The sequence below is a fragment of the Nyctereutes procyonoides genome, unplaced genomic scaffold (assembly GCF_905146905.1).
Source record: "Nyctereutes procyonoides isolate TBG_1078 unplaced genomic scaffold, NYPRO_anot_genome, whole genome shotgun sequence".
Lineage (NCBI taxonomy): Eukaryota > Metazoa > Chordata > Mammalia > Carnivora > Canidae > Nyctereutes > Nyctereutes procyonoides.
This window is the reverse complement of record NW_026575049.1, coordinates 68,320,452-68,340,747: the sequence shown is the minus strand read 5'-3', so window position 1 is coordinate 68,340,747 and position 20,296 is coordinate 68,320,452. Positions and strand designations below refer to the sequence as shown.

The window sequence follows — 20,296 nt, the reverse complement described above, 5'->3', positions numbered from 1 at the left end:
AACCTTTTTTGGTTACTCTTGTATTTCTTGGAAGAATAGCATTATAGAGAATATGCTAGTGAGTGTTTTAAATTTGATTACAAGTTTGTCCTTAAAAAAATAAATTTTCTACGATAATTTTAGTCCTTGTAAGGAAAACTGATATAACCAGTCAATTTTTAAAAAGATATTGCGAATTTAGAACATCGCACAAGAAAGAACTCATTCCAGCAGAAAAACAGAATGAGGATTAAATACTCAAAATAGTTATGTCTTTTGTTGAAGCAAATTGTTTTAATATACTCATAAAATATAGACATAGAAGAACTATGCCATCATCACCTTTATGTATAAATAATAGGCTAATTTAATTTTCTATCAATTAGGATACCATGGAGAGAAAGAATATGATGCGAAATTTTGTGGGTAGTGTAGGTACTTTGATGGAGAAAAAATTGTAAAGCAATGTGTATCACAGAGAACATTTTATGACTATATTATATGAGCTACGTGTGTGATTGGTGCAAAATTATAACAAAATAAGAGTAGATCCTAGATCATACGACATTTTCAGAAAATATTATCTTCAGCTCTGAAGATTTTTTTTGTTGTATATGCAGTTCATTATATGGTCTTGTTGCAGGATTTGCATAGGTTACTTGCCTCTTCATGAAGAACATGATTGACAGATCAGTTCTCCTTTTTTCTTTTTTTTTTTAAGATTTGTTTGTTTATTCTGGAGAGAGTGCATGGGGGGCAGGGAGAGCAGAGGGAGAGAGAGGGGAAGCCCACTCTCCACTGAGTACAGAGCCCAACAAGGGGCTCCATCTCACTCATCTCATGACCCAAGATCAAGACTCAAGGGGAAACCAAGAGTTGGATGCTCGACCAGCTGAATCACCCAGGTGCCCCAGTTTTGCTTCTTTTTAAGGTGAAATGAAGTTTTGAATGAATTGGATTAGTCATTCAATAGGAAGGAGAGTAAATAGCCACTGTCAAGTCAGGCTTAATTAACTTATACTTTGTAGGGAAAAAGCGGGTGGTTATTTCCTAGATATTTTACCTTCAAACCTAATCACTAAATATTTATATAAAATACATACACACACACACACACACACTCAACGTTCAGGACAAAAGAGACAGATTAATACTAAGAAAAAATAGTTTATAGTCGCCTAGAAGGATATTTATATAGTAAAGATACAAATTCTTTTGTTGCCATTTACATGTTATATTTTCTTCCATATACAGAACAGGAAAATAACTTTGGAAATACAAGCAGAATCAAAAGTCAAACTAGAGGCTTGGGGGAAATCATATAACACATGATAAGGGGATCATATCCATCAACTACAAAGGGTTGTTACAAAAAAACACTAAAAAAAAAAAAAAAAAATCCTCCTCCCCAAAGTGGGCAATGAGCAAGTAAGTCACAGGGACATAGGTAAAAGGTCAAAACTTAAGAAAAACATGCAATATTACCAGTAAATCAAGGAGTGCAAATTAAAATGAGGTGCCAGTGTTTTAAAAAAAATCTACATTTAAAAGAAATGTCAATACGTAATTTAGATGGTTGTGGGGAAATGTGCAATGCCAGTGGGAGTCTACAATGGTACAAACTTCCTTGAGAGTCATCTGACAATATATATATTTTAGAAATCTTTAACATTTTTATATTCTTTGTTTCTATCATTTCACTACAAAGAATGTATCTTTAAAAAAATTGGAGGTTTGCACAAAGATGTGCCAAGACATTTAATATACTATTGTCTGTAATAGGAAAAAACTGAAAACAACCCAATTCAAAATTAAGTCATGGAAAAAAAAATTAAGTCATGGGAGATTTGTTAAATAAATAATAGGATACATTAATATTATTAATGTATATATAATTAATGTTTATATAATGAATATATAAATATTAAAATCATATTTTTAAAAATTATTTATTTATTCATGAAAGACATAGGGAGAGAGAGGGGCAGAGACACAGGCAGAGGGAGGAGCAGACTCCATGGTGGGAGCCTGACGTGGGACTCGATTCCGGGTCTCCAGGATCACGCCCTGGGCTGACAGCGGCGCTAAATCACTGAGCCACCGGGGCTGCCCCAAAAATCATATTCTTGAAGAATATTTACAGAGGTGGGAAACGTTACCAACTTAATGGTTGTAAAATGTATGTAAAAGTATGTTATAGAACAGTAGGTTCCAATTATGTAAATAATATATATAAATAGAAATATATATAAATTTTTTTCTGTGTATACATGTAAAAAGGATAGGCTATTCGTCCAAATATAAGCAATGATTATCTCTTGGTGGTATTATTACAGATGATTTTCCTTTCTTTGTACTTTTCTGTATTTAAAACATTTTCTGTAATAACGATCTTAATGAGCCAGTGGTTTCCCCCAAGAGTCCCTTAGAATTAAGCTATTCCATTTATGTCACTAAAGATTACCCAGTTCTCAGAGTCAGGAAAAAGGAGAGAAAAGGTGTTCAAAAGGGGAACATCCAGAGTAGTTGCCTCTAATGGAAACGAAGGGATGTAAACGACCAGTTACTAATGCCTCATATTTAGCCGCAGTGGTCCCCGCTCTCTCCCCATCTAGAAAATGCCATCCCAGCCTAGTTAGGGTTCAACCACAACTGAATGACAATGCGCGGTCATTGCATCGCCTGGTCATTCACTAGAGAAGTCAGTGGGGGCCTCTGAGGCCTGCCATCTAAGGCCAGCGGATCCCCACTACCTGTGGGTTAGAAGCCGTAGAACTTCTCCTTTTCTAGGGGTTCGCTGGATCCTGAGCGCATCCCTTTTCCAATATCAGATGAGTTAAACCAACGAATGGCTCCTGTAGGCCAAACCAATCTTCTTTTGCCAGTTTGTGCATTTCCATTCCTTTGGAAGTCACAGTCTACCGTGAAAATTCCCTGAGAAAAAAACCCCGACAATCAAAAGAACTAGATTCAATGTGTTGCATGCACAAGGTGCTGACCAGGAGGAAGGATGCTTATTTTTACATGGACCATAAAACTGGAAACTTGATCCTTTATTTATTAAAGATCTCTTAAGGGGACGCCTGGGTGGCTCAGCGGTTGAGTGTCTGCCTTCGGCCCAGGGTGAGACTCCGGGGTCCCTGCAGGAGCCTGCTTCTCCCTCTGCCTGTGTCTCTGCCTCTGTCTCTCTCATGAATAAATAAATAAAATCTTAAAAAAAAATAAAGATCTCTTAAGAGTCTCTCATGAATAAATAAAATCTTTTAAAAAAATAAAGATCTCTTAAGAATCTTTGTAAGATGGCAAGATTAATACTGTATCCCCTATTACATTCTCTACATTTTAGAATTTCTCTACAGTGTACTGATTGCTACTTGAAGTGTATATTAATGGTGAGGGTAAAATATGGAAGTTAAATTACAGTAAGAAAAAAATCATTAGTGAAAACTAAATGAATTATTAATTCTATAGAGCTGCTAATAATATTTTTATAAATTAAAATGTGTTGTTTGGGGAATCCCTGGGTGGCGCTGCGGTTTGGCGCCTGCCTTTGGCCCAGGGCGCGATCCTGGAGACCCGGGATCGAATCCCACGTCGGGCTCCCGATGCATGGAGCCTGTTTCTCCCTCTGCCTGTGTCTCTGCCTCTCTCTCTGTGTGACTATCATAAAAAAAATTTTAAAAAAAAATAAAATGTGTTGTTTGTTGCAATATATTGTTTGATGCTGAAAAAACTAAAGTATTTTATTTACTTATTAAAGATGTTATTTATTTATGTATTCATGAGAGACACACACAGAGAGAGGCAGAGGCACAGAAATGCTAAGGGCACATAATATAGTCTCAATTAGTCTGTTACATTTAAAATTTGCCTACCCTCATAATAAACAAATACTATGTTTGTGGTCAGTGATGAATGATTTCAGGAAAAGGGTTTAGATGAGTGCTATCCAAGAGAACTTTTTGTGATGTCCAATATGGTAGCCACTAGGTACGTAGTTACCCAGCATTTGAAATGTAGCTTAATAAGAGAGAAGAACTGAATTCAAATTTTATTCACTTTTAATTAGTTTAAATTTAAACAGCCACAAGTGGCTGGTGGCTACCATATTAGTGCAGACTTAGACTTAAAACGAACTACCCAAAATTCATACAGAAATGGGCTGCAGCCAGAGGTGAGACTAAAAGTAGGGTCTCACTCTGGACTTCTTTGCTAACTCGTGTGTGGAGCACCTGGAGGTATTTGTGAGTGTGTAAGTATATAAATGCGTTAACAAGTACGAAAAATAGGTCTTTCTAGTGTCGTAATACGTCCGTTTCATAGTTAAATCCTATTTTTTGTTATGCTTGGGTAAATACTGTTCAGGTTAGTGCTTTATGGTAAATACTCTTAGTAAATGTATATACTGGGAATACTATCAAATCTGAAACACTCAGCCTTTGCTTGGTACTCGCTTTTAAGTGCAAGAGAGCAAAGAGACAAATGAGACTCCCAACTCAGAAAAACTATTTCAAGACATAATCTAGGACATGTCGGTGGAAATGTCCAGGTGTATACCAGTTGTTCCGTTTGTCTTGGGCCTCTCGACACGCTGCGGGACCGTCCTTTGCATCTTGACCTCCCCTCCTTCAGCTTCCTGGGCATCCTTGCTGGGTATCCCGCCCTGAGCCACGTTTATTTTTTTTTCTTTTACTTCTTTCTCCTTCCACCGCTTAAGAGCAGATGCTACCTTTGGTCCTGTCTTTAGTCCTTTCTATTGCTTCTATGCTCTCTGATTTCTGTCCTTTATCTCATGTTTCAACATTTATCTTTATGCAGACAACTATCCAATTGTAAAGTACTTTTCATATGGAAAAATTATCAGCACAGGAAAAGAATTGCTCGTTATGTAAAGAGTGTTAACAGGCTGCCTCTAGAAGCACCGTGGAGTATTCCTCCAACACACAGATTTAGATGTGGATTCAAGAAGTTTAGGAACATATTTCAGGAAGACTTTTTTCCCCCTTTTCTATTTGGCCTAACATCTGATATAAAAATAACTTATACAACCAATTAATCACATAGTTTGGGGAACCTTGTCCAAATTTTAAAATATTTCTGATTTGTGTTTCATCTGGAAACTAAATGACAGAGGATTTTATTTTGAACAAATTCATTAGGAGAATTAGAGAAGTTGCACACAATCCATAATTTAAAGTACTAATGCGGGGATCCCTGAGTGGCTCAGCGGTTTGGCGCCTGCATTCGGCCCAGGGTGTGATCCTGGAGACCCGGGATCGAGTCCTGCGTCGGGCTCCCTGCATGGAGCCTGCTTCTCCCTCTGCCTGTGTCTCTGCCTCTCTCTCTCTCTCTGTGTCTCTCATGAATAAATAAATAAAATCTTAAAAAAAAAATAAAGTACTAATGCTTAGAAATTTTAAAATTCCATCCAGGAATTGGTAAACATTTTCCCCAAACTCATTAATTCATTAAGCCGTATCTTTTTAAGAGCATTTTTTTTTCTACCATCATGTTTTTAATAGCAAATACACTGTTTCAGCTACATTATACTTTACTTTTTTAGGAAGATTTTATTTATTCACGAGAGACATTATTATTCATGAGAGACACAGAGAGAGGCAGCAACAAAGACAGAGGGAGCCTGATGTGGGACTTGATCCCAGGACCTAGGGATCATGCCCTGAGCCAAAGGCAGGTGCTCAAGCCCTCAGCCATCCGTGCGTCCCCCAGCTACATTATAATTTAAATAGGCTTTTGCAGAAAGGCCATTGTTTACAAAACTCTTTGTAAAATGGTTTCTATGGAGAAATCAGTTTCCAAGATGGAATTTAGAAGCCTTGGCTCAACCCTCTGCTGCTTAGCAAGAAGGGAAGGACCCACTTCCCTGCCATCTAGGTGCTAGGAACCTCTCCTCGACCACACCCTGGGGCACGGGGTGGGGGTGGGGGGCTGGCATCTCTGCTCCTTCCTTGGCACAGACGAGGATCCTGGCAAGGAAGGCGATCTATTCCCCGTGCAACCACATGCCCGTCAAAAGCGAATTCTGTGGGTGTGAAACCAGGTGGCGAAAAGGTACAAAACATTCTTAAATCCGGGATTCTTGAACTAGGACATAGATGCTTCATCTGGGAGGAGAGGTAGACATTTCCTTTAAATCTGCATTAACAATGAACAGGTACTGAAAAGGAAGAGACGGGACTTCCAGGTCCTTTCAGTGGGCTCTCCTTGCCAATTGGCGTTTTCTTCCTGGAAGGGTGTGCGGCCAAACGGGGTCTCTAATTGACCTCAGCAGAATCACGAGTAGAAGCGTGAGCCCTGGGGTAATGCTGCACCGGAGTACCTTAAACAGTCAAACAGTCGCAGGAGTGGTACTTTATTTCCTCTGCCACCCTTAAATCGTGTGTGTGAATAAGTGACAGTGACCAGTCCTTGAAGAATAAGGCAGATTTCTGGGTTTCACAACCATCTAGAGTCTCTAATACATAAGATTTCCTGTGACATCCCTAACTTCTTACACGTAATTGTGGGGACACTGAAGCCCGAGGCTGCCTGCGGTCAAATAGGACCACAGACATTAATTTCTTAAAAACTTTAACTTGCTCTCTGCTTACAGCTTAATTACTATCTTTGCATCTTTTCTTTTTTCTACCGCTAAATACGAGAAAATTTGAAGATTTCACTTTTGACCGGTCTTGAGGCGGGTTCCTACGTCTCTACTACCTTCTAACCTGCACCGCGGCCTCCTACTTGGACTCCTTGGACGCCTCCGCTGGGCTCTCTCATTAGCAACTCAGCATTTTTTTTTTTTAATATTTTACTTATTCATGAGAGAGAGAGAGGCAGAGACACAGGCAGAGGGAGAAGCAGGCCCCATGCAGGGAGGCCGACGTGGGACTCGATCCTGGGTCTCCAGGGTCACGTCCTGGGCCGCAGGCAGGTGCTCAACCTGAGCCAGCCAGGGATCCCCCAACTCAGCCTTCTTAAATCCAAACTCCTCTTGCCCTACTGGGCACCCAAACTTTGGCTGATTGGTCTCTGTGAAGGACATCCTTATTTCCTGTCATCCGAACTGAACTTGGCCATCCTTCGCCTCTTCCTCTCTCCTTGTCCCCGGCCTCCACTCTGCTGCATACTCAGGGCATGTCTGCTTCATGTCTTTCCCCTTCCCCTTCCTGGGCCATTGGTACTTCCCATTACCCCCTGCATGTCGGGATGTCCTAAGGGTATCTCCCTCCAGCTTATGGGACATAAAACTCCCCAAGTCACCTTCGGGTCGCTCAATTTTCTAGGAAGGAGACCCCCTTCTCACGCAGGTCTTTGGTCTTGGGCTCACCTAGTTATCCACCGACGTGCAGACCTGCAGGGAGACTACTGGGCGCCGGCCCTCTCCCATACCAGGCTTCACACCAAAACTTAATGGAAAGAGACAAGGGGAGTGATTGAGGTCATACTTTGTTTTTTTGAACCTTAGGGCGAAAACCCGCGAATTAAAAGGTGCATTTTAGGATTCAGAATAGACGACCCGGTGTCAGGGGCAGAGGTGCAACCTGCTGCAGGCCTGTATCTTGTGCGGTGTAGACAAGGCTGAGAAGGTGGGTGGTGCCCCCGGGTGTAGACGAGGACCGCGCAGACCTTGTGTCTCCGTGTCAGGGGCAGAGGCTCGCGACCTCTCACGATGCCTCACTTCCCGATCTCGGACTCACCTGCACAGCACACACCTGCTGGGCGCCCGTGGTCCAAACTGGCTCAAAATCGCCACGAGACCGCGGGTTACTCTAAACCTACTGCATCCCACAAAAGTCAAATCCTTTCCTGGTACTTAATTCCTCAAAGTGATCATTCGGCTTTCACGGAGGACGTCCCAGGGCCTCACCTCCCAGCGGCGGAGTTCGGGGCGGGGGTGGGGTGGGGTGTCTTTTTTATGTACTGCTTAAAGAAAAGAAAAAACAAAGTGTTTTAATTTTACGGTAAAGTCATCAGAAATAACATGCCTAAGAACACGGGACACGCAGCTTAGCTCGGGAGCCTCTCCCTGTTTTAGGGCACATCGGGGTCTAAACTGCAACATGCAGGGAGCTCGGAGGGAGCAGCGCGGGCCCCTCGGCCTTTCCTGGAGGGATGCGCGCGAGGCGCGAGGAGGCGGCTGGTCAGCTCCGCCTCGGGACACGGGGGAGGGGTGGGGGGTGTGGGGTGGGACGGACCTGCCCTAGGGCAGGTGACCCCAGCAGCGGGGCAGGGCTCTCAGGTGGGGGCCACACGCCCATGGCCTTTAACAGCCTCCGGAGGATTCGCCCACTGGGGCGCCCCCGCACTCCCCACACCTGCCCGGGCCGCGTCTCCCACCTGATCCCCGTGATCCCCGAGTTATCAAGAATTCGAAAAGGAGCAAGTGGTCACAGCAGATGCGCACGGTTGTCCCCACCACCCTGGGCGGTCCGCTCGGATTGCGCGGCTCCCCGCTCCCCGTCCCCTCCACCCCGCTCCCCTCCCTGCCAGTGCCCCCTCCCCCGGCCCCTCCCCTCCTCCCCCTCCACGTCTTCCTCCTGCCTCCCCCCTCTCTCCCCCCACCCCTCCTCCCCCTCCACGTCCCTCTCTTTCCCTCCCCGCCCCCGGTCCTCCTCCCCGGTCCTCCTCCCCCCCTCGTCTTCCCCCTCCTCCCTCCCAGCACGCCCCTCCCCCTCCCCCGTCCCCCTCTTTCCCTCCCCGCCCGCCCCCGTCCTCCTCCCCCTCCACCTCACCCCTCCCTCCCAGCGCCTCCCGCGCCGTCCTCCCCCTCCTTCCCTCCACCCCCACTCCCCCGTCCCCTCCCCCATGTCCCTCTCCCCCCCTCCCCTGCCCCCCCACGTCCCTCTCCTCCCCCCGGGCTCTTCCGCTCTCCGTTTCCCTTTACGGGCTCTGCTTCCCGGGCAGGTAACCGCCCCCCTCCGGGACCCGCGACACTCCCCAATAGAAGGGGCGGCCCGGAGGGAGCGCCCCGGCCCCCCGCCCTGCAGCTCCCAGCGGGCACGGGCGCCCCCGCTGCACCTCGGCCGAGCCCCCGGCGCCGGCATTCCCCTCCGGTTCCCCGACACCTTCCGCCCGCCCCGCCCCCGGCTCCCCGCCGCCGCCCGGGCTCCCGCGCCCCTCGCGCTTCCTCCCCCCGCCCGCCTCCGGCCACGTGACAGGAAGGGCTCCGCCGCGCGACGTCACGACGTCCCCGCCGTCTGCGCCCCGCCCCCCGCGCGGCGCACGCAGACGGCGGGGAGACGGGGCGGGGGGGGGACGTGGTGGGGGGGGACGTGCTCGCGCGCCCTGCGCTCCCCACCCGGGCCGCGCGCGGGTTCCCGGATGTGCGCCGCGCCGAGGCCCCGCCCCCGCCGCCCCGCGGCGCCCCGCTGGCCCCGCCCTCCGCCGCCCTCCCCCGCGCTCGTGCTGGAGGTTGCGGGTCAGCGCGAGCCTCCGCAGAGAGTCGGTCGCGGCCCCGCCTGAGCGCTCGGCTGCAGCCCCCGAGCCGCCGGCGCCGCCCGCCCGCCCGCCCGCTCCCTCCGGCTCGGGACCCGCTCCCCGCCCCCGCCCCCCGCCGCGCGGGCCCCGAGGGCCGCCGCCCCTCCCCCACCCCGCGGGCCCCGAGGGCCGCCGCCGCCGCCGCCTGCGGGAGCCCTTCCGAGCGCCGCCGCCTCCCGCTCCCGCTCCCGCCGCGCGAGCCGCCGACCGCCGAGCAACATGGTGAGCGCCCGCCGCCCCCTCCCCCTCCCCTCCGCTGGCGGGGCCGCCGGGGCCGGGGCCGGGGCCGGGGGGGCAGAGGGGCTGCCGGACGCGCCTCCGGTCCCCCCGCCCCGGGCCGCCCCCGCCGCCGCCTCCACGTGGACCCTCCCGTCCTCCCCCCGCTCCCCCCCGCCCGCCCCCGGCTCACTCCTCCGAGGCGGCCTCGTCCGGATCCCGGGCCGCTGCGGACGCGCTCGGGGGCCTTTATGTACGCCCCGCGGCTCCGCAGGGCCCCGCCGCCTCCCGCCGCCTCCCGCCGCCTCCCCGCGCGCGGGCCCCCGCCTCGTCCCCCGGGCCCCGCGGCCGCGGCTGCAGCGTCGGGCTCCCCGCCCCCCCGCCCCGGCGGAGGTGCCCGGGTCGGCGGCCCCGGCTCTCGGCGCGTCCCCGCCGCCCGGGCCTCCCCTGCCCGCCCGCCGTCCGTCCCTCCTCTCCCCCTCGAGCTTGTTGTTTGAATCATGGCGATTTGAATTCGTCTTTCCTTCCCTCGCATTAATCCCCAGGAGGAGGCCGCGCCGTAGGGCTGGAGCCGACGCTAGGGTGTGTCCCCCGCCCCGCGCCCCGCAGCCCGCGCCGCCGCCGCCGCCGCCGCCCGGGCCTGGCCGGCCTCCCCGGCCCCTTCCCCGGCCCCCCCGTCCCCCGGTCCCTACCCCGGCCCCTTCCCCTCCCTCCCCTCGCCCGGAGCCGCCGCGGCCCCTCTCCGCGCACGGACCTGGCGGCGCCCCCAGGCCCCGGGTGTGCGCCGTGACCCGGGCCCTTCCCCGAAGGCGGCGGCGCTGGCCCGAGGTGTAGACGGCGGCTCGCGGCTGGGCTGGCGCCTCGCGTTCTGCTCCGCACGGCCGTGGCCTTGGTGTTCCCGGACCGAGCGGCGCGCGGGCTGTGAGCTTAGCCCGCGGGGGTCCCGGGGGAAGGGGCTGCGGAGGATTCGGGAGTTGGGGTGGGGGAGGAAGCCTGGTCCAGCTCGGGACCTGCCCCCAAGTTAGGGAGCCCGCAGGCCCAGCTCGGGACCTGCCCCCAAGTTAGGGAGCTCGCAGGCCCAGCTCGGGGACCTGCCCCCAAGTTAGGGAGCTCGCAGGCCCAGCTCGGGGACCTGCCCCCAAGTTAGGGAGCCCGCAGGCCCAGCTCGGGACCTGCCCCCAAGTTAGGGAGCCCGCAGGCCCAGCTCGGGACCTGCCCCCAAGTTAGGGAGCTCGCAGGCCCAGCTCGGACCTGCCCCCAAGTTAGGGAGCCCGCAGGCCCAGCTCGGGACCTACCCCCAAGTTAGGGAGCCCGCAGGCCCAGCTCCGGGACTTGCCCCCCAAGTTAGGGAGCTCGCAGGCCCAGCTCGGGACCTGCCCCCAAGTTAGGGAGCTCGCAGGCCCAGCTCGGGACCTGCCCCCAAGTTAGGGAGCCCGCAGGCCCAGCTCGGGACCTGCCCCCAAGTTAGGGAGCCCGCAGGCCCAGCTCGGGACCTGCCCCCAAGTTAGGGAGCTCGCAGGCCCAGCTCCGGGACTTGCCCCCCAAGTTAGGGAGCTCGCAGGCCCAGCTCGGGACCTGCCCCCAAGTTAGGGAGCTCGCAGGCCCAGCTCGGGACCTGCCCCCAAGTTAGGGAGCTCGCAGGCCCAGCTCAGGACCTGCCCCCAAGTTAGGGAGCTCGCAGGCCCAGCTCGGGACCTGCCCCCAAGTTAGGGAGCTCGCAGGCCCAGCTCAGGACCTGCCCCCAAGTTAGGGAGCTCGCAGGCCCAGCTCAGGACCTGCCCCCAAGTTAGGGAGCTCGCAGGCCCAGCTCGGGGACCTGCCCCCCAAGTAGGGGGCTCGCAGGCCCAACTCAGGACCTGCCCTCAAGTTAGGGAGCTCGCAGGCCCAGCTCGGGGACTTGCCCCCCAGATAAGGAGCCCAGGTGCCTGCAGGCTGCTGCAGAAACCGGCTTAGGTCACAGCTGTCTGTGCTGCAGTCTTTTTTGTTGACATAGATTTTTTTTGCAGTTAGGAGCTGCACCTGAGAGCTCTAAGGCCCCCTCCTCACACATGGATTTTCCTTGAAGGTTAGGATCTTGAAGATCTTTGGCGGCGGCTGCTAGTGTTTTTGCAGCATTTGTAAACAATACATTGTGAGCAATAACGACCCAGCTACAAAAAAAAAGATCCAGCCTTTTGTGGCGTATGGATTATATATCAGAATGAGCTGGTTTCCTTCTCTGTGTGTGTTGGTTTGTTTCCTGTGCTGTGTCCCCTCTTTGACCCCCCCCCCCCTTTTTGACCCAACACATTGGATTTGGGAAATACTTTCTCAGCTCTTAATTTTAACTTCCTGGTACTCAGTGTTTCCTTATCTTGAAAAAAGTATTTTAAGATTTATCTTAGCGATATTGTCCCCCCCCCCCCAGGTCATTATTTCCTTCTTACCAGTTTTCAGTATTTTCTGATTTTCTCTGGGTTCTTGCTTCTGCCATGGTCTCAGTACCATTTCGGACCTAACGGATTTGTTGTGACAGTAATTTCCCAACTTTAGAATGATTTTGGTCTGTTGAATGCAACGCTGGTTTGAAAGTATCGAGACCATACCTATAGCTCAACTCTGCTATGTGGGATATTAATTAGCTCAAATAATTTGGGCTTTGGAGTGATCTAGTTCATTTTTCTAGTTAAGTGAGCATAGAATTCTGAAAATTTTGGGATCCCTGGGTGGCGCAGCGGTTTGGCGCTTGCCTTTGGCCCAGGGCGCGATCCTGGAGACCCGGGATCGAATCCCACGTCGGGCTCCCGGTGCATGGAGCCTGCTTCTCCCTCTGCCTATGTCTCTGCCTTTCTCTCTCTCTCTCTCTCTCTCTCTCTGTGACTATCATAAAATAAATAAAAATTAAAAAAAAAAAAAGAATTCTGAAAATTTTCATTCCCTTTGGAAAGTTTTATTACCACTGAGTATCATGGACGTATTTACAATTTTGTCAGTGGGTTTTAATTTATGAATAAATTAAGAATATCGCTGATTAATTCAAGTAAGGAGAAAGTAAAAAGATGGGATTGAACCTATCAACAATCTTTTCTGACAGGTATTTATTTTAGTTGCTATATAAGAGTAGTTTATTTCTTTTTTTTCCTGAGAGTTCTTTTCCTCCTTTCACCTCTTTTTGAATTTTAAACTGCTGAGCATTCAGGTGGGATGAAGATTTTACATATAACATACACATACCACAGCTGAGTCCTGAGCTTCTAGGAATTCTCCTTAAACCACTAACGGTCAGTTGTCTCTGATGAAATAGTGTATATTTGCTGAAATAAAAAAATATATGCCTTCACAATTTTTTTCTCTAGGTGGGCATCTGTATTTTAGAGTACTTCAGTGTTACTGACATGGAGAAAAAATAAGATGATGAAACAAAAATGATGAAACATCACATATCTAGGTGTGTGTGATTGAAAAGTCTGTTGAGTGATTTTTGGAGGAGTAAATTTTGTAGGGGCATTTTTAGAAACTTTTCATGTATCAGAAATAGTTTTTACCACGTACTTAAGATAACTTAAAAATAGGATTTTATTTTGGATGCATATATGAATACTGTGCATAAGTAATTGGCTTTTTAAAAAAATTTGTTCCTTAGGAAAACCCTTAATTTTAAAAATGATCTTTTTATGTCCTTGTGTTTTTAAGCTTTGTGTTAAAATTATCTCCATAATCTATAAATAGAACTTAAAACATTTATTGCTGTCGTCAATACCTACACTTAGAGTTGCACCCAACATATTTTAGTTTAGATTCTGTGACAAAGGCTATATAGCAACAGCAAAGCAAGCAACTTGCTTTATGGCCAGCAGAATTAAAATTCACATTAGTCATCAGGAGAAAATTTCTCTGCTCATTATGTCCCAAAATGGATGAGAAAATTACAAAAGCGTAGATTGCAAGGTGGAGAAGCTAAGGGTCAGTCAGCAAAGCAGGGCAAGGACCCGGTAACCGCGGGTAGATGAGGCATCTGTCATAGGTGCTAAGGCAAGGATGAGTACAAGGGAGCGGAAGGAGGTCCTCTTGGGCCAGGAGGATTGAGTGAGTCAGACCCGGCCCCAGGGTCTGGTCAAGCAACAGGGATTCATTCGTATCACAAATACTTGTAGATTTTGTCTGCTGTTCACTGGTTACTGTGCTTCGGTGTTGAGGGTATTAAAATGATTAAGGCAGGTTTCCACCTTCATTTAAGGCTAGAACATTAGACAAATGCCATTAGGTATAAAGAAAAGTTAACGTGAGTTATCCTATGAATAATACACACAAAGTCTGATAGAAATTGAGGAAAGAGAAGGTTAGTTTCCTCTGGGATTAGGGAAAGTTTGATGAAGGAGCCGACAATTGAATTGGGTTTAAAAAGGTTATTAGAATTGCAGAAGGCAGAGTTGGAGCATCTAGGAAATGACTTTTTAAATCCTGGAGATAGGAAGAGAAAACATTTGGAGCACTGATAACTTGGACCAGCAGAGTCAACGAATTCAGAACTCTAGGGAGGGCGGGCAAGCAGTCTAGGTTTTATAGCTTTTCCCCCTAATTCTGATATGTGCTGAATTTTGAGAGCCACTATTTAGAGAATATCAAGGAATGGATTTTTTAAAATTTTAATTGGAATATCTGTTAGCGCACCTCACACTATACAAGCAGGACACATTTGTAATTTCCAAGGAACTTAATCAAGTGGAGTAAACAAGACAATTATGCATTGTGACGTGTGTTGAACATGGGGTGCCGAAGAATACGTGGCAGGCAAGAGTTGCCCGGTGCCTGGCTGGTTCAGTGGAGCATGCGACTCGATCCTGGGGCTCTGGGTTCAAGCCCCACTCTGGGTGTAGAGATTACTTAAAAATCTTAAAAAAAAAAACAAAACAAAAATTAAATGTCAGAGGAGAGGCTTAATCTGAACTGTGGTGAGGATGGGGCAGGGAGAAGAATGCCACTCAGAGAAAGCTTCCTGAAGAGATGGTGTCTGAGCTGAGTCTTAAAAGGAGGAGTAGTTAGCCGGTGAGACCGTGGTCTAGACAGAGAGCTTTAGGTTTATGACCGAAGAGGCATGAGACGCCCAAGGCAGTTTAGCATGGCTGGAGGTAGCGGGATAGGGTGGAAAGGAGATGGGGGTGGTCAGGTAGACGGGTTTGCATGTCGTTTGGAGGACGTAACATTTTTTTCTCTCCTGAAGCCAGTGGGAAACCATTATTTTTAAGCAGAAGAATGACATTGTCTTAATGACTTTTGTAGAGAGATCAGTCTGGTGGCCATGTGGATAATAAAATATAATAAATGAATATAGGTGTGGGGACCGATTAAGAAATTGTTACAGTAATTCATGTGAGAAATAAGGACTTGAAAGACTAGCAACGGTGCAAATGGAGAGGAGAGACCCAAGTATGAGACGCATTTTGGGAGGTAGAGGAATAGGACTGATGATGACTGTTGGATTGTAGGGAAGAAAAAGGGTGCACCCTTTCAAGGGTGTGGCTTCTGATTTGGGTGACCGGACAGAAGGTAGTACCATCCGCTCAGCAAATGTTTACTGAGCACCTGCTGGGGTAAGATTCGGTTCTAGAGAGAGAAGAAATGTCCTCTCCTCAAGAAACTCCAGTTTGCCAGGATGACTGTTCCCTTAAGCATTCTCTTATCATCTGAATATTAATGCTTGGAATGCTGTGTCGCAAGATTCCGTATGTTCAGTAAGATAGAGCGCTGTGAAATACTAAAGCTGCTTGCTGCATAGATCCCATGGCCTAGGGTAGAGGAGACCGGATAGCGTGAAGGGAGCAAAGGTAACGCGTTAGGGCAGTGATCCTCAGTATGCGGGTCCTGAACGGGCTGCATCAGCATCCTCTGGGACTGTTTCGGAGTTGCACATCCTCTGCCTAGGCGGTATAGGAAAAGGAGATAGGAGGGAGTGATGTTGATTTCTATTTTGGACATGTTGGATTTAAAGTAGTTGTGGGGGGGCAGCTGGGTGGGTGGCTCAGCGGTTTAGCGCTGCCTTCAGCCCAGTCTGTGGCCCCGGGGTCCTGGGATCGGGCTCCCTGCAGGGAGCCTGCTTCTCCTTCTGCCTGAGTAAATAAAATCTTAAAAAAAAAAAAAAAAAGTAGTTATGAGTCGGGGCACCTAGATGGCTCAGTTGGTTAAGCATCTGCCTTTGGCTCAGGTTGTGATGCCACCCACGGTCCTGGGGTGGAGCCCTAAGTGGGGCTCCCTGCTCAGCAGGGAGCTGTTTCTCCCTCTCTCTCTCCTCCCCCTTCTCCCTGCTCATGTGCACTTATTTCACCCAGTTTCCTGGCTCACTCTTTTTCTCTCAAATAAAATCTTTTTAAGTAGTTACGGGTCATCTAGGTGGAAATGGCCAAAAGGTAAACTAAACTGGCTGTCTGGAGCTCAGAAGAGAAATCTGGACTAGGATTGAAGATTTGAGCATTGTCTGTGCAGATCTGTTAGGAAGTCGTTGAAGCCAGGAAACTGGGTGAAATCCTGTGGAGAAAGAATATAAAATGAGAAGAGAAGAGGGCAAACCCTAAACCTTCACTTAGGTAGGTAGAGGATGAGGAATCTGTGAAGGCCGTCTGAGAATAAATTGCCAGAGAGGGTTGGGAAGTTAGAGAGATGTCACATCTGAAGGAGTCAGCGGGGCCTAGATACTGCAGAGCTCAGGAAAGAGAAGAACTTGAAAGTACCTTAGAGGCATCAGGAGAGGTCTGGTGACCCTGGCAAGACTACAAGAAAACACCATTTTGTGCCGGTAGCAAGGAAAGCCAGGATGCAGGGAGTTGAGGAATAAATGGGTGGCCAGACATTGAGTATAGTCTCCTCTTTAAAGCTTTGACTAGAAAGAGACAAGATAAAAAGCTACAGAGTTTAGGTTTGAGGAAAGATTTATTTTGGGCTAAAAGAAATCGCCTGGAAAGAGAGTGTGGTTGAGGATTCAAAGGGAAAAGATGGAATTATTAATAGTTCGAGGTTCCCCAAGGGAGTAGGAGGAAATATGACTCTTCTTAGGCAGTAAGATTTTTTTTTTTCATCCGTTAACATGAGAGGGAAGGAGATAAAAATGAAGACTGTTATACAGGTCATAATCTTTAAGACAGTGACTTCAGTTAAATCCTAGGTAATGAAAATAAGATTGCAAGGGGATGTAAACTCAGAATGCAGAGGCCTTGCCTTTGTCTTTTCACTCTTCTGTTACAAATACGTGGTATATACCAGATACGAAGTAGAGTTTGAAGAAGAAGTACGTGACTGAATAAGTGGAATAAAGGAGTGAGTGCTGATGACACGGAGGCAATGAGTCTAAGTTCCTCTATTGAGGCATTTATGGGAAAAGAGGAACAAAGAAAGGTTGACTTCAGTGGCTTACAGTTGGGGTGAGTTCTGTTTAGGATAGCAGGTGTTGGTATTCTTTAGAATTAGAAGAGAAGCCAGGCGAGGGAGCTGTAAGAAAGGATAATTAATGGAATGAGTGCTAGAAGTGGCAGAAAGAAGAGGGATAAAGGAAAAGAAAGGACGTCTAAAGAGAGGGTAAAAAATCAGAGTGAGGTGAGTGGGCCATGGCAGCAGATATGTTTTAATGATGGAGTTCATGTGAGGTGGCCTAAATTATCTCAGTAAATTCAAGATAAGTTTAAGGCAAGATCATCTGAAGTTGAGATTAAAGGCTGAGGCAAATGGGGTGAGATGGAGGGTGAGGAGTATGGAAAAAGGAATATGATGCTGATTTTGGGGGATTTGATAATAGGGTATTAAATAAATGTTATTAAATAGTAAGTGGGACCCAGGAGAGAGCACCAGTGGGTCAGTGACCTAGGGCATGAATATAGGAAACAAGAGTATTAACCAGAAAAGAGGGTTGATGCTTTGTCAGTCTTTGTTTTCATAACTTTTGATAAAATTACATAGGTTTAAAAACCATTTTCTGAGTTTAGGTTTTATGTAAGGGGAACATCTAGTTGCAGATTGATATTCTTTTTTTTTTTTAAGGTTCTGAAGACACTATTAATACATTTGCGTAAAATTCAGATTATACCAAAAGGTATAAAATGGTGCATGAGCCTTTTCAGGGCACCCCTTTCTCTCGTATTGATCACTTTTGAGTTTCTTACATACTTTGTTGTATACGTTAATAACAAAACAGAGTTGGGTTTTTTGTATTTTTTCATTCTTTTTCCTTTTTTAAACTTCTGACACTGTATGGATATATTACTTTTTTAATAATTTAGTTTTTATTTAAAAAGATTGCAAAAGTCAAGTTTAAAGAGGTTTTAATGATACCATGCTCTAGTTAGCTTATTACTATTAGTTTTATTCCAAGGGTTTTCTTTTCTTTTCTTTTCTTTTCTTTTCTTTTCTTTTCTTTTCTTTTCTTTTCTTTTCTTTTCTTTTCTTTTCTTTCTTTTCTTTCTTTCTTTCTTTCTTTCTTTCTTTCTTTCTTTCTTTCTTTCTTTCTTTCTTTCATTTATTTGTTCATGAGACACACAGAGAGAGAGGCAGAGGGAGAAGCAGGCTCCATGCAGGGAGCCTGATGCGGGACTCGAACTGGGGACTCCAGGATCGCGCCCTGAGCTGAAGGCAGATGCTCAAACGCTGAGCCACCCAGGCGTCCCTATTCTGAGGGTTTTTTTTTTTTTTTTAAATTTATTTATGATATTCACAGAGAGAGAGAGAGAGAGGCAGAGACACAGGCAGAGGGAGAAGCAGGCTCCATGCACCGAGAGCCCGATATGGGATTCGATCCCGGATCTCCAGGATCGCGCCCTGAGCCAAAGGCAGGCGCCAAACCACTGCGCCACCCAGGGATCCCTATTCTGAGGGTTTTAACTGAATTTCATTGTAAGCACTGACTCAACAATTGAGCATAATTTTTAAAATCAGGTAGCAATTTTGTAACTATTGAGGTTGGTATTTTAACAAGGTTCTATGACAATATTTTACAAAATTACTTAGAAAAAAAATTTTTTTAAAGTAATTTTTCCATCCAGTGTGGGACTTGAGCTCATAACCGTGCGATCAAGAGCCATGTGCTCTACCGACTGAGCCAGCTGGGCCTCCAAGAAAATATTTTATTAGAACATTTTTTGTGCTTATTTTTTCCACTTATCGCCTTGTTATGCATTAACTAAATGGATAACAATTTCTTAGAAAAAGTAATCTCCAAAGTGTAGTCCTATAAAGCATCTATTTTATTTCAAGCTTGCCAGATTAAATTTACTTCCTCACTTTTATACTTTCCAAATAAAGCTTTTATTTAACAGCGCACATCTACTTTCCTTTTCTGAATTTTCTCCTTGAACTCTCATACCTTTTTTTGTGATCATGAGTTGACAGCGTAAAGCATATATCTGGCACAGGAATGAGATATGACTAATATGTTTTTGGGTTTGTCTTTGATTTTTTATAATCTTGTGCTATAAATTTTTTTTAGACTCTTGACGATTTTTATTGGAAATATTTTAAAATTTTGCATTGAAAGTTCAACAGGCCATAGGTTCTTAGAAGTTCCTTCCTCAGAGTTTTGTTTTGTCAGTTAAAGCCCTTTATTATGATTATCATAAGGAGGGCCATGTGATAATCTATTGCTATCCCTAAAGAACATTTCTGAAAGTGAGGTGACACTTTGACTTGTTTTGGTAGCATTATTAAACTTATCTGTACTCTAACCGGGTCTCTTTTGTCCCTTGTATATAATATTCGTTTTAATTTGTGAGAGTTAGGTATGCATTTTAAAACCTAAGTACAAGACAGTGAAGCATAGCAACCTACAGAAAAGATCAGATCTTTACCATTGTCCCTAATGAAGCTGTTAGCAGTTTTATTTTTTAATCCCTTAATCTGTCTAGTTTCAGAGCTGATTTTTTTATTGTATCTGCCGGAGTGTGATGCCACAAGGAATCTCCTGTTACAGACGTGCAATAAACTGGCATCCTGTAGTATTACTTACTTGTAAGGCAGTCTTTAATAAAAATTGGAATGTCACGAGAAAAACAAGTGTAATGGGTAATAAGAGAAGTCTGTGACTTTGTGTCTGTCTTGCAACTGTTTTCTTAACAAATAGAATTTATGAGTTATAAACAAACTCATAATAATCTTTTTCAAGTAAATAACGAATTTATGAATAATCAGATTACTTAAGCTCTGCCTTCCTATCTGTCACTTTCTATCTTTACCATCATACTTCTTGATTCTATTTGCTCATTTTCTTGCTTTTCAATCTACTACAGTCTAGATCTGTGATGTATAATTCGGTAGCCACATGTGGTTTAATTTTAATTAAAATGACTTTAACTTAAGTAAAATGATAAATTTAGTTCTTCAGCCACAATAGCTACCTTACAAGTGCTTAGTGGCTACTTGTGGCTAGTGATTCCTGCATTTGTGCAGATACAGAACGTTTCTGTCCTTGCAGAGCAGAAATTTTTATTAGATAGCCCTGGTCTAGAATGATTATGTATCTGCAATTCACTGAAAGTTACTGTGTTGGCAGTAATCCTCTAATACCAGCAGGAGCTTTGGAGTTAGAAAGATTTGAATTTAGATTCTGGTTCTGCCATTCATTAGCCGTGTGACCTTGAACAAATACCATAAACTCTTGACCTTA

General features: G+C 46.8%; 1 protein-coding gene across 1 annotated transcript in view; it reads left to right on the top strand.

The window, feature by feature from the left end:
- The first annotated feature begins 9,492 nt into the window (after nt 1-9,492).
- Nucleotides 9,493-20,296, top strand: part of PPP3R1 (protein phosphatase 3 regulatory subunit B, alpha) — a 58,822-nt gene continuing 48,018 nt past the window's right edge. Inside the window, exon 1 of the mRNA XM_055328102.1 lies at nt 9,493-9,684. Coding sequence (XP_055184077.1) covers nt 9,682-9,684 — 3 coding nt within the window. The 5' untranslated portion in view covers nt 9,493-9,681. The remainder of the gene's footprint in view (nt 9,685-20,296) is intronic.